General features: G+C 34.7%; 1 protein-coding gene across 1 annotated transcript; it reads right to left on the bottom strand.

The window, feature by feature from the left end:
• Positions 1–556: 556 nt before the first annotated feature.
• Positions 557–14,212, bottom strand: LOC137572603 (uncharacterized). The gene is made up of 7 exons (XM_068284352.1): positions 14,170–14,212; positions 10,678–10,886; positions 6,637–6,772; positions 4,562–4,695; positions 2,045–2,167; positions 1,774–1,972; positions 557–1,622 (listed from the first exon to the last, which is right to left on the bottom strand). The coding sequence occupies exons 1-7, from the start codon at positions 14,210–14,212 to the stop codon at positions 1,267–1,269; spliced, it is 1,200 nt and encodes a 399-aa protein (XP_068140453.1). The 3' UTR covers positions 557–1,266.
• Positions 14,213–14,459: the final 247 nt, after the last annotated feature.

A 14,459-nucleotide genomic window follows, 5' to 3' on the forward strand; every position in this document is an offset into this window, starting at 1 on the left:
TTGAAGACTTTATAGTAAGACGATTGCAATCGCTAGGGAACTTCAAGCTGTCAAACTTAAAACATTCTTATTACCGATTAAAGATTTAGCATTTAAATTTAGTTTTTTTTTTTTTTTTTTTTGTTTTGTTTTATTTTGATTATCTACCGTAAATACTTATATTTAAACATTTTCTCCTTTTGCTCTTTGGTTGTCTGTGTCTGTGTGTATTTGAGTGTGTGTGTGTTTTTTTCTTGAATCATTTTTCAACTTTCACGCATTTTTCTTTCTTTATTATATACAAGTACAATACATACATACATATATACTTTGACATACATATATAGGCAAATATTTTAAACTTACAATCTAATTGCTCTGCTTTCGGTTTTCGCCTTTAAATTATTTTCTTTTTTTCTTCGTTTTTGGTTTGAAATTACATTTAGGCATAGTATATATATATATATATAACTTTATATAGTACATATACATATAAATATCAATTTAATATAATTTATATAAATAATCTTGACTTTGATATATATAAATATATATAGATGATAATTGTAGGGAACCAAAATAAAAAGCTTAGCACAACATTTTCCTTTTTCGTAAATATTTATTCAATTGCGACGAAGATGAAAAGTGGAATTAAAATTGAAAGATTAAATGCAAAGTGTTAAATATTTTTAAAGAAACCCGTTTAAATCAATATTCGATTCAGAACTCACTTAACTCAATTCGTTGAAGTAAAGATTAAGAGACTTTGTCTGTATAAGAAGTTTAATATTATGAATAAATCAGAAAACTATTTGAAAAGTTTTGAAATAATTTAGAATCACTCTTCATCTTGAATTCCGTCTGAATAAACTTTTAGCTTAGCTGTTTTTTTCTTTGTTAATAAATAGCTTTTTCTTCATTTTGTCTGTCCAAAAATTTTCGTGTGTTGCATCTTTCTGTTTTGTTTGTTTCTCTTTGTTGTATTTTGTTGTAAATGCATTTGAAGTTACTTTGAGCTAGCTTGAAACGGGTGTGTCTCTGTATAAATGTGTGTTTTTCTGTATGTATGTGTGTGTAGGTATGTATGTATAAATATTTTAGATACATTTTGCAGTTTTGCTTTTTAGCTGCTGGGTCTGGGCCTAGGGCTGAACTTTCACATTCACCATCTGCTTTTCGTACGTCCCTCTGCTCTGCTCCCGCTCCTGCTCACTGCCGCTTCTGCTGCTGATGAGCACTTCCTTTTCCATCCCTGAAGTGTGGCACAAGAGTTGCATGCGAATTGAATCATGTTAATTGCTTGATGCATCTGCTGTCTGTGCATCCTTTCCAGCTGCATGGGGCCAACACCCGTTGGCATTGTCGTCGTCGTCTTTTTGTTGTCCTGACCCGCATGCCTTGCATCCGGAGGCTGTCGACATGGCTCAGCTCATCCGTACCCCTTCCAAGCCGCACGCGTCTGGTCTCGAATTCCTTTGTTACCGACACTACTAATTGCTTGCCCAGTGTCCAACTGAGTAGCGCCAGCAGCGATGCACTGACTGCCAAAGATTGACTAGGGCAACCACTGGACGAGCTAACACCTCGCCATGCGGCACCGCCATCCTCTACACCATCCATACCGTCATCATCATCTCCTTCGCCTGAGGGTACAAAATGAAAGAGAAAGTCTAGCGAGAAATAGAAAAATGATGCAGGCCATGTAGTCTGGATTCTTTGTGCTTTTGGTGTGTGTTAATGTGTGTAGCAGTAGTAGTAGTAGAAGGAGACACGCTAATTGGTTGATCGACTTACCCTGCAATTGGGTCAAATAACTATTCTTTTTGCTCTGGAATTGCTCATCTTCGTGCAGTGTATATTGATCGTATAGCTCATCGGGACTGACACGATTACCATTAGCCCCATTGCCATATTTAGTGAATGGATCCGCCTCAAGTATGGTCTTCTCCGTGGTCTTCCAATAGATATCATGCAACTGGGCACTGCAACGAAGCTGTTTGCCGAAAAACAAAATAAAGCGGCATATAATATCAAAATTCCAAACCATTTGATATATGAGATTTACCTTTAATTTGCCATTGTCAAAATGCTGATCTGTAACCACAAAATGAATACCCACAATGGCGGTTTCCATATCATTGCGTACATCACGTATTATCTTATGATGCCGCACATGGGATGGATTGACCTGAAAGTGACAATTTTAAATTAGATATATTGCTAGTTTGCTGTATTTTGGACATAAAGTTGCAGACATTTTATTTTAAGTAAGTTTCCTTATGAAATTTACATGGCTAAATTTGAAACCTATTGAAGGTGAAAATTAGGTGTTCCATTGAAAACAATGCTTAATTTGGCATAAATTTACGCTAGGCAAGAACCGACAATGGAAAATTAAACAATAAGCGCAGCCAGCTAAATAATTAGCTTACGAACACACACAACCAATATATAGTGATACAAATTCACACACACGAATCCCCCACACACACACACATACACACTCACACATTCGTGCTTAGGTTCAACATCACTCAACGGCAAACAATGCTTATTGATGCTGCATACTAGTCAGAGATGTGGTTCGTATAGGGCCAGGGGGATGGGAATGGGTGCCAACAAGGCAACAGCAAAACAAAGCTCCTACACATGCCACACCCTCACGTAGCAGACACCCACACTACAAATATATGTATGGGTGTGTATGTATGTATTTATGTGGACCACAATTCCGCGTTCGGATTGAATGGAAAGGCGCGCATGGCATTGAATTGGTTGTCGAATTGAGTTGGAAGAGTTTTGGCCCATGTTTGGTTGATTAGATATACGAAGCTGTCGCTATTTCCTCTACACCGAATGCTTCACTATCCTCTTCACCTACCACAAAATGCGCTTAAACAATAAGCCAATAACAGCAGCAGCAAGAACCACAGATATTGGCCAACCGACAAACAATCAACAAACTAAAGTTCTCTTCCAAAAGAAATACCTCAAGAGAGACTCGCCAGCTATTTCCCTTTCTGCTTTTTTTTTTTTGCTTTCTATTTTTCACAGGCAAATTAATTTGCAGCCATAAAGTCAATCAAAGTCAAGGGAATGCCGGAGCCAGGAGGTGCAGAAACCTAGGAAAGGGCACTAGGGAGCTGGGTGGGTGGTTTGGCTAGTCAAAGAATTTATTTTAAATGCCAATGAAAGGAACAACAACAGCGAAAAACAGAAGCGGAAACACCTGACCGAAAAAAAGATGCGAGAAACGTGACCCAGTTTTGAAATGAAATGGTATTGGCATTCCAATTGAGATTTTCTTCTTCTCTAAGCTGAACACCTTTTGGTATGCAATAGTTTTCTCCTTTCTTTGCGTCACGGCGTGTGGGTGTTTATATGTGTGTGTGTGGGTGTCTCTACATAAAATAACGTAAGCAATTTAAAGAGGAAAAATAGCATATTTTTATATTTAATGAGCAAAATCACGTTTAAGTTGAAACTGTAAGCGAATATTACGTTTCATTTTCGTCTGTTTGTACTTATTAAATTTTGATTATTTGCAGAAAACCAACAAGCTTAGTTAATGCCATCCAAGTTAATATTTACGCTGAAAAGTTTTCAATATCAACTGACTTTACTTGAGAGCATTGAAACGGATTTGAATAATCCTTGTTCATATTGTTACTTTTAGTTCCAATTAATGTAAATTTATTCAAAACCATCTTTAGCAGTCTAAAGAAATTTCCAAATCTACGATATTTAGATGTTTAAGGATAGTCAATCAGATGTTTGATTCAACATACAAAGAGCTTTTTAGTCTTTTTATAAATGCAGAGTCCTTTCAAAACCATAACATATTTCAAAGTAGGCTAAATTATAAACTAGTTGACAATGGAATCCTCAAACTTTAAAGTGAAATGAAATCTTAAAGCCAAAACTCAACTGACTCAATGACTTCTTTTATGTTATGCTCTTCTGGCTCATAAAATTGTTCAATTTTACTAGCCAAAGCTTCTGAATTTGTTATTTTCCAAATGGGGGAAACATTTTTTGTGCAATTGACACTTCCCGCCTTCGACATGCATTTAGTGGACTTAAATCAACATTCACAAACAAACAGGAAAAAACAAAAATGAGTTAGGTACTCGAATATGCAAAACTGTGAAAATTGTTCCGCAAACCGAAAGGTTTTCACCATTCCCAATTGCCACATTGCATGCATAAAACTTTGCCTAAAATTTATTCCACATGGCGAGATGGTGTTTAGTAAAATGGGCGTATGGGATTGTGGGCGTGTCAACATACAGTGCGTTGATCTCCATGACTGCGTATGCTTTTCTGGTAATTACAAAGCAGCGCCCTTAACCATTCTCATGAACATCCCAGCATACTCTCAGCGTACACCGGATCGGAGCAAAAAACCTCCAAAATCCGACCTCAGACCCATCACCCTTACCACCCGCCCCTCCACCTACATACATACATATGTATATACACGCATAAATTCCATGCAGATGCCTAAAACGCTCGAAAAACAAGAAAATTGTGTTTGCATAATTTCCAGACGCGTTCACCATTTTTGGTGGTTTCCACTCACCTCTTCATTATTCACCGTCCATGTGAGATTTGCCGCTGGCCGGGAATGTCGCGATGTGCAATTACCTCGCAATATGTCGCCAACCCGGTATCTGGGACGTATACCCGTTATGAATGGTGCATTATGTGGTGTCTCTGTAAGTGGAAAAGAGATACACAATGAGAATCAGATAGAAAAAGAGAGATAGAGATAGCATGAGTGCATCGCCATCGATTGTCACTGTATTTTTGATACACTGCAGGTACCGAAAAAGAGAAACGACAAAAGCTTCGTCATCCTTTCTCCCGCCATCTGTCTGTCTGTCATATTGGATCTGTGTGCGGGAATTGCGTTTCATGTGTGTGTGGGCTTCCTCCCATTTTGTGTAATGACAATCGGAGTCCATCCTGCATACCTATACATACATACACATGTGTGTACACTGAACATACAGGTGTGGTAGTATGTCCTTTTCATAATTGAATTGCATTTTTGCAAACTTTAAAAAAAATTGTAATCACTTTGATCCATTGATTATATATGTATTAAGGGCGTATTATTTTCGCCCGACAAAGAAGACATTTAATGACCAAAATCTGTGCTCATTTAAGACTATTTCTTTTCATAGTAAGTATTCGAAAAACTTTGCAAGTTATTTAGATTAGAAAACGAGCCTTTTTATGGCCCAGAGTATTGATACATTCAAATACGTTAGCTTTAATTACACTTATTAGTCAAAGATATTCAAATGAATTAATTTCGTCTTCACATTTATACAGACATCCCGAATCTAAATAAATTTTTTTATATACACAAAATCTAACAAGTATCATACTTATCAAAGTTTAACTGAATCTACTTTAAGAATCATACATTCAATTTAGAAATTGAGAAAATAAACCGCATTTGGTCTAGCTGATGTAAAAATAAACTGTTTTTTTCGGAAACAAACTAAATACATTTGCATTAAGACTTTGCCAAAGTATTTAAAGTCTCACAAAGGCAAATACAAACATATTGCATGAAGCAACTGTCATATGTATACAACCAAGGGAAAAAGGAAGCAGACAAAAGTCAGTTGGCCAAAGTTCAATTGACCACGACCAAGTCAAGTGTGTCTAGATGTGTGAGTGTGTGTGTGTGTGTGTGTGTCTGTGGGAAGTGAAGACATAAAACTTAAAAATAAACTTCTAAATGTTTAAAAATGTTTTCAAGAAGACATCCAAACGTCTTGGAAGGACGACAGACAAACACAGACAGAGCACAAACAAATTTACTGGCAAAGGAGATGATGAAGGATAAAGATACTTATTTAAACAGGCAAACATAATAAATGCCAAATACGGAGACGGTCAATAAACTGAGTAGCTCTAAATATATCCTGTCATGACTCTATCACATTGCCGCTTCTTATTTCAACAAACTTGTACCAAAGTGTCTCAAGTTTGTTGTGTTTACTTTTTGCGGCTTTCAAAGTGTTATACAAAACAAATTTTATATTTTAAGCCAAATTGAGGTAATCTCTGATTATATATTGTACATTTGGAAAGGAATTAATACAAATATATAATTAGATCTAATCACTTTTTATGCTTCGAAAGCTTACTTGAATTCTTTCAACTTAAGAAGAGGTTAACGAACAGAAATTATGGCCAAATATTGTACGAAATATAATACTTTTCTTATTGTTTGAAATTAATTGTATCCACATCCCCAGTCAGTTTATTATATTTAAAGGCATTTCATTTCCAATGAATTTAAAACCCTGTTTTCATTCGCATATTATTCTTGGAATTGTTAAGACAGAACAAAAACCCAATATCGGAATTTTATGAAACACAGTGAATTGCTGTCAGTTTGCTTTGTAAGTTTTTCTCTTAAATAAAGAAAATATTTCGTTGAGAAGATTGTTTTCAGATGTCCATGCAGTTGTCCATTTGGGATCTTCTACCGTTTTCCTACCAGAATAAGCGTTTCCGTTTTAAACGGCAAAGATATGGTACTTATATTTTTCTCCTGGCTTTATAATTCCAGATTCGTTTTGTTTGTTTTTTGTGTTTTTATTTTGGCTTGTTGTTTCTTTTTTTTTTACTTACCAATAACTTCCAATTCGGCTGCTGCTATTAATGTATGAAATGAGGGCGCATCCGCAGATACTTCGCAACTGTATTTACCGGATGTTGCCATTGTTACCACATCGAGGACCACTTGGCTCTCGTTCGAGGACAGGCGCTGCAACATAACAGAAAGAAAAAGAACAAATTTCAGTCCAGTGTATGAGTGTGAGGAAGTGGCGCAACGCAAAAAACGAAAAACAAAAATTTAAATAAATTTGTTAAAAAATACCCAGAGCAAACATAAATACGTACGAATATAACTATATTTATATACCATATGAAAAATTGTCCAACAAACGCAGAATGTTGAATTGGTTCCTGGTTGCATCTCTTTTTCGGGACAATGGAAATAACGGGTGGCTATTGAATAATTGAGGTTCTGTATGAAAACACATTTAAATTGTCCAACTTTATATGAAGCTTGACCCATATGGCAATTACAAGCTATATACTTTATACGTACATATATGCATATATATACACCTATATTTATGAAATCATCAGAAAGCCTTTAATAATAAAAACAGAAAAAATAACACCTCAGTGGAAGTGCCTTTTTTATAACTGTTCGATGGTTTTTTAATACTTATTTATTGTCTTGTGTAAACAACACGGCGTATACGTAATATGCCAAAAGCTATTGATAACTATTTTACATTGAAATCGACCACGCTATTATAAAGCCCACAATCTTAATCTACTCTTCTAAATGATAAATAATACAGCCCCATTTAGTAGCAATTTTACTATACAACTAGCGATTAGCTCAAAAAGGATAATTACTAGAGCAAGGGTTTAAAACTCTACGGCATCTAAGAAAAAAAAATTAATAATCATCCATCAGTAGATATAGACTTATTATTTGAAAAATGTACAAAGAGATAACTAATGCAGGACTATATATGTTGTTTTGTCAAATACATGTAATAGTTTTGACTAGATGTCAATACAACGGAACAGTCAGCGTTAATTTCAAAAAGTGATCGAGTCCCAACGGAACAGTAACCAAATTCAAAATTAACGATTTTTTGCAGTCCAGTTTTATTTAGTTGTCTCTGGTTTTGAATGCTTTGCAGTTCGATAACTCATTCGGAGACATCAGGGGCAACTACTTATCAATGAGTACAATATCGCACTAAAAACATGTATTCATTTCCAGAATGAATGATTCAATAGCTCTTTTGGAGCTGTTTTATTTATAAAATAATATATAATATTATGTCGATTTGATGATGAGCAAACACTGAACACTGTATATAGACAGTACATACATTTTTGCATACTTATATTCTTTTGTATTAGCTAATCCTAGTTTAAAGATCCGCTAAGGCATCCATTTTTCTATATATTAATGCAGCTTACTCCTCAACTGAGGCAAATCATTGTTTAATTTCCACTGCTTCTAAAAAGAGCATAAAGTCTTCGGTGTGGTAGATTGAAATTCATATTTAATATTTTTATAACATTTTTCTATGTACATAAAATGGTGGCGGGCATGTTTTATTTGGATTTTTATTTTGTTTTATTTGAAATTTGAAAACAAACATTTCTATTTCCATTTAACGTTGGCAACGTTTTTTCAACTATTGTCACATGAAATAAAAGAAAAAGTTGAGCGGAGAATGAGTGTGTGAGAGAGAGAGAGAAAGAGAGTCCGGATTTAAAAAATAAATAAAAATTGTCAATTTATTTTTCTTTATATATGCCTGAATAAATTTTTCGAAAATTGTGAAACAAGTTAAAAATGCCAATATTTATTGAAAAATATTGCCAAGTACGAGAAATGGCAAAACAAAAATAAATATAACTATATATTTTCCATGAATGTGTGTGCGTATGTGTATATTGTATGGGTGTGTGTGAGTGGGCGCGGGGTTTTCCGGTTCGTAACTGCCGTCAAGCGGAAGTTAAAATACCGTGTTTTGATTTGATTGCGCATTGAAATTTCTCATGTGTCTGTTGGCCCTTCGAAAATCTCCCATCTAAATTCAACCAGGTTTTGCTCAACTGAAGCTTGCGAAATATAAATGTTTTACATTGTTGTAGCCGCAACGCGTTTAGTTTAATTTATTTCGTTTGCCCTTTGTATAGACTCACACACACACACAATTGAATATGTGTGTAGTCGTCCTTTTGATTGTCGGTTAAAAGTCGTAAAAAACCTTTGCCAAAATTTAAATCACAAAACTATAGAAAAGATTAAAACAAACTATTGAACTGGAATTGGGGAATATATAGCAAAAAGTCACACATACACAACATTTATTTAAGGTTTTTCAAAGCTAAATAAATTAAACTATAGTATAAGTGTAAATATGAATGTGAATATTTCTTAAGCAAGATTTCTGTGCGAAAAAAAGTATTTTGCATAAAGTTTATAGAATTTACAAAGAGAATCATTTCTATAGAAAGCAATAGAAACATCTTTGTTTCAGATTTGATATAGGCTAATGCCTGTAATAGGGGAAGAAACTTAATTTTCATAAATTCTATTTTGTTTGAAAAAGTCTTTGGTATATTGAAAAATTTGAATTAAACTCAGGAAAAAGTTTAGTAGATAGAGGAGAGATAATAATAATATAATATAATATAATAATAACAATATTACTTCTTTGTAATATACTACTGTTACTTCTTTAATAAGACTAAAATGATTTGATAGACTAAGCACATTCTTGGTTAAAGATTACAGCAAATATTGGAAAAATCGAAATCATTATTTACAAGCACAAGTTGAGTTATGTCAATTATTCATAGTAGATACTTTTCGCTTAGTAAATGTATTTATCTACTTAGGGACAGAAATAGATTTGTCAAAATCAGTTCTAAAGTTCTTCATACAAAATACTATATACAGAATCAAATTGATGAGTTCAGTTTTGCAGTCTGTATGAGGCTTTTGTATTTTCGATATATGCCTAAGCGGCTATATTTGAACGTCAGTTATATACATTTCTTTTCACCAAATCGTGTCTTGTAAGCTCAGAAAATGTAGCTTCGTATATCTGATAGATTTCTCCTTCTCGCCCTATTTTCAATCAATCAATCCTGCCATATAAAAGTTTATCTATTGTTAAATCTAGGCGATGTTCTGAAAAATACATCCATACTCAACAGACAAAAGAGTCCCATACCAATGTGTTTATATACAATTTACTTTCCCAAAACATATAGTATAAATTGTTTCAAGTGTAAGCTGTTGGGTTTTTACAAGCATTTCCCCTTTGACATGCTTTGTTGCACTTCAATAATGGAAGGATGAGGAAGAGAGCGAAAGAGGAGAAAGGATGAATTTCTTTTTACGAACCATACTAATTACAATTTCAGACTCGTTTTTCAAAAGGAAGAAAACATTTCCCCGAAATCAAAATAAAAAAAAAAAAGAGTCCTTAAAAAAACATTCGTTTGCTCTATGAAAATTTGTATTGTGTTGTGTACATTTGTGTGTGTGTGTGTGTGTGTGATGTCGTTTCAGTTGTTATTGTTGTTAGTTTTTCTTTTACCCACTCACTTATCCCACATGCGCCTTACTTCCTCCCTCTTACCATCACTTCACTTCTACAAACATTCTCGCGCTTGGTGGCATTTGTATGCCTCTTCTCTGTTTATTTTTTGCTTTGAAATGTGGCCTGAGCACTTGCCACATGTGATTTCTGTTACTTTCACTCCCAGATTTTTGCATTGCAACACACAACACTCAGATATGGAGGGATGGAATGGGGAGAAACGAATGTAAATATTTGTTAGTTGCTCTTTTAAGCTTCATTGTTGGTTATCCTCAAAATTTAGTTGTCACTGCTTTGCTTTTTTTGCTACAGAAAAAGAAACTCTTAAGTGACAGTTTGAGGATAATTTACGAGATGACATGTCAAATGGTTGAAATGAAAGTACAACCAGTCCGAGATTTTCACCACAACGTTAAATGTAGAAACTTGAATTTTCGGAAAACCTTTGGAAACTATTTTCCTAAGCGAACTCGTCCTTATTCGAAGTATTAGAATAGAGTATTTTCTTACTTACCCGTACTTTAACACCTGGAAAGTGAAATACTTTCATTGGCGGCGTCTCCTTTGGTGTATATCTGTAGAATTCCCTTCTGCCCTTATACCATTTCACTGAGTATAAACTGTCATCTTCGATGTCGTAAAAGCATTTCAATATAGCCTTCTCGCCTCGCCGCACAGCGTGAGGTACTCGCACTCGAACGTCTCTCAAAGCACTGCTGTAATCTGCAAATAAAACAAGGCGGAAAGATGATAATAGAAACAATTGTGTTTTTAATATTAATATAAACCTGTTTCAATTATGTTTAATTATTTAAATCTATAATGCTGTCAACACCATGGCCCTAAGCAAACAGCCACTCCCTGAGGGTCTGTATCAACAAAACTCAACGGGCAAACATTTCTCATTTTTAATTTACAATTTGCATTTATTTTATTATCAATTTCAATTCCAGTTTTCATCTCTTTTTTTAACGGTGCTTCATTTTTTTGCATTTGTTTTTACGGCATTTGGGCATAATTTATGAGCAGCATATTTTTTAGGTTGATTTTTATTATTTCGTATTTTGTTGATTTTTTTTTTTTTTTGGTTTTTGTTTTTATTAAATAAAGGCCAAACGGGCTTTTTATTGACTCAACAATTCCCACGATATTTGAGATGATTTTTATTTGCCTGCACGATTTGTGTATGTGCATTTGTATGGGTATGTATGTATGTGTGTGTGCTAATGGTATGTATACATGTTAGAAAAAAGTTACAACAGAATTTTAGTTGGATTGGTATATAATGAAACCTCTGTGGCGATTTTGCCCTTGGCTTATATTAAATAGTTTCACATACTTTAAAGATCAAAAAATGTTAATCTCGGTTCAATATAATTAATATTATTTTTCCTGTGACAACTCATTAATGAAACTGGATTGCCCTAAAAAGTAGGCAATGTTCAGTTTTTTTTATATTTAACTAATAATTGAAATCAACGGTTTTATTACAAGTTCAGATATATTCTCTGAAATGTAATCTTTATAAAGTGCTTTTTCACAGAAATTTAATTTTTGAGTATAAACAAGTATGTAATAATTTAATACATTTGAGTTACTATTGCCTTTTTTTCATTTTCATAATCTAGTCCACTCACGTATCGGCATGACTTTCAGCATGATTTCACACCGCAAATCTTTAGCAGTGAAACATATATACATACATACACATGTATATATGTATATCTATGAATATAGGAATTATTTCTACTCTCGTGTATATACATATCTATGCATATATCCAATGTCTGTTGTCTGCCACTGACATTTGTACACATGTCCATTCGCTTGTTTTATTGCCACAACGAGAACGAGTTTTGAAGGCCGTGAATTTAACGGGCTGTTGTTGCATTATAAATCAGCTTACACAACATACAAAAGATAAAAAAAGAAAAAAAACAAATATTCAGGCAAATCAACCAAACCAACCCATCACCAAACCGCCTTTGCTTATGCCATGAAATATGAATAAATTTTTATTACATTTTGATTTGTTGATGCCTGATTAAGTGTGATGAGATTAAAATATATATATTTTGAATATCATAAAATGCAATGAACAAAACAAGATTTGCCGATTATATGCTTGTCAACATTTGAATTCATCGAAAACCTCAATAGGTAATTGTCATAAATGTATATGCGGCTTTTTGTTTTTTTTTTTTTTTTGGTATGTACATACATATGTATGTGAATTTCCTTTCATTGGATTCATTTTCATTAGTTGTCCTCTTTTTGGCCATGTTGGCCTTGTCTCCATTTCATGGCAGACTAAATAGACAAGGTTGTAACCATTCCGGCAATAAATGTCCAAACAAACAGGCAAACCAACTAACCAGCTCAAAGCTCCAGCACCCACATCCTCATCATCGTCATCATCATCAACATCAGCCACCAGCGCCACCAAAGGGGCCAACAAGAGAGAAAAAAGGACTTGCAGTTTTGTATGTTGCCCTTGCAAATCCCATCAAATAACTGTAATTGCAAAGTTTTTACAGCTAGATACGAGGGAGCACGCCTACCGCCAACCAACCGGACGGAATCGGATAGCAGCAAGAACAATGCACATGCAACCCGACCATTTGTCTACAAAACTCCTCCAGCTCCAACTAACTCCGCCTCCTGCTGCTTCTAGTCCTGGGTAAGCTTCCTCCTCACAACGTGTGCAATAAATATGAATAACGAGCACAACGTGAGCGGCACACAAAGTAAAAACCAAAGGGGACTACTCCCCAGACCCGCCGAACCGGGTCCGACTCCTCAGTCCTTCTTAGTCCTTAGTTGGTGGTTGGCAGTGAAATGACAGAGCCGCAGAGCAGTGAGGGTCTCCAAGCCGAGCCAAGCCAAGTCCAACCACCTCGTTGACGACACGCGGCGGTAAATATTTGTTTTTGTCTAAAGGACATGACGAGGGAGGGGGCGGGCCAGCTCTCGCCCTTTACTTGTGTCTAAATCTTTGTTTATGCAACATGCATGGCATAATTTAAGTAGTCCATCCTCATTCGAGTCTGTCAAACGAATGTCCAGTAAAATGTTGACAAAAGGCTGTGATTTACACCCATGCACATGTCGAGTGAGGGCAAGTGTTGGATGCAGTTAACAGATTGCTTAGTGAGCCTGTGACTAAATCTGTCTAAGGATTAGCTAAAAATGAAACAGAAAGAGCTATCAAATGGGTGTGGTATTTGCAGCTCTTGTGGTGCTGGAATAATGATGTATGCTTTCAGAGTCCAGCAAATATACAACTAAATAAAACCACACTACAACAACTTTTAGCACAAACCCGATATGCATAAGCCTCTATCTTTCGTAAATTTAACATTTAAAAGCTTTGGTTCTTTCTACAAGTTTATAAAATGTCAATTAATACCAATGACTTGCTTAAAAACTCATAAAAGGCTTTGAGACTTTATTTAAGGCTTTGACTTGTATTTTCTGGAAAAACATTTTCATAACTTATTCCTCTCCTTACATTTATACTGACATCGACAAAACATTACAAATTTTCCTTGGTGGGACATTAGAGCATTTTGATTTGGGTAGAAGGCATGTTTTAGATTTTCAAATAACGCTACCCAAACACTTACTTTTCGAAGCTTTATAGAAAGTCTGTATATTTCAAATTTAAACTCGACAAATAGACAGCCAATACAGACTTTTCCCATACCATGTAAACTAACAAATTCATGTGTTTCTCTTTAAGAACATGTCTGTGGTCTTAGCTGCGAGACTTTTGGAAAGTTAACAAGTCCTCGACAATATATTTTCCTTTAAACTCCATTTAACTTCAAAACTTACAACTCCATATGTCCTATATCATATGTCCTATATTAAGATGCCATTTCACTTATGCTTCTTAATTTAACCAAATTTAAACTGCTCGATTTGCACTTTACTTGACCTGAAACTAACTAACTAAAAGTTTCTAGCCAATCGCAAATTAGTTTTCACCTTTGCTTGCTCTCACAATCCTTGGCCTTAGTTTTTGGCACTGCAGAATTATGACACATTGTGTCAAAGATATTTTTCAAAGGAAAAGAAAATAACAGCTTACCAACTGCTAATTGAAACTTTAAATACCACAGTGAAAGTTTTAATTTCAGGTTATGTTTTTTTTCTTATTTCTTTTTTGGCAGCCATACAAACACTCACATAAGTATAGTAAGTATATAAACTCTTGGAGCAAGGGATGCTTTACTCTCTCTCGCCTCCTCAGGCCATATAATTTCTTTTCACATGAACTCTTGCGAAGCAACA

The sequence above is a fragment of the Drosophila tropicalis genome, unplaced genomic scaffold, assembly GCF_018151085.1.
Source record: "Drosophila tropicalis isolate 14030-0801.00 unplaced genomic scaffold, ASM1815108v1 contig_392, whole genome shotgun sequence".
NCBI classification, from domain to species: Eukaryota; Metazoa; Arthropoda; class Insecta; order Diptera; family Drosophilidae; genus Drosophila; species Drosophila tropicalis.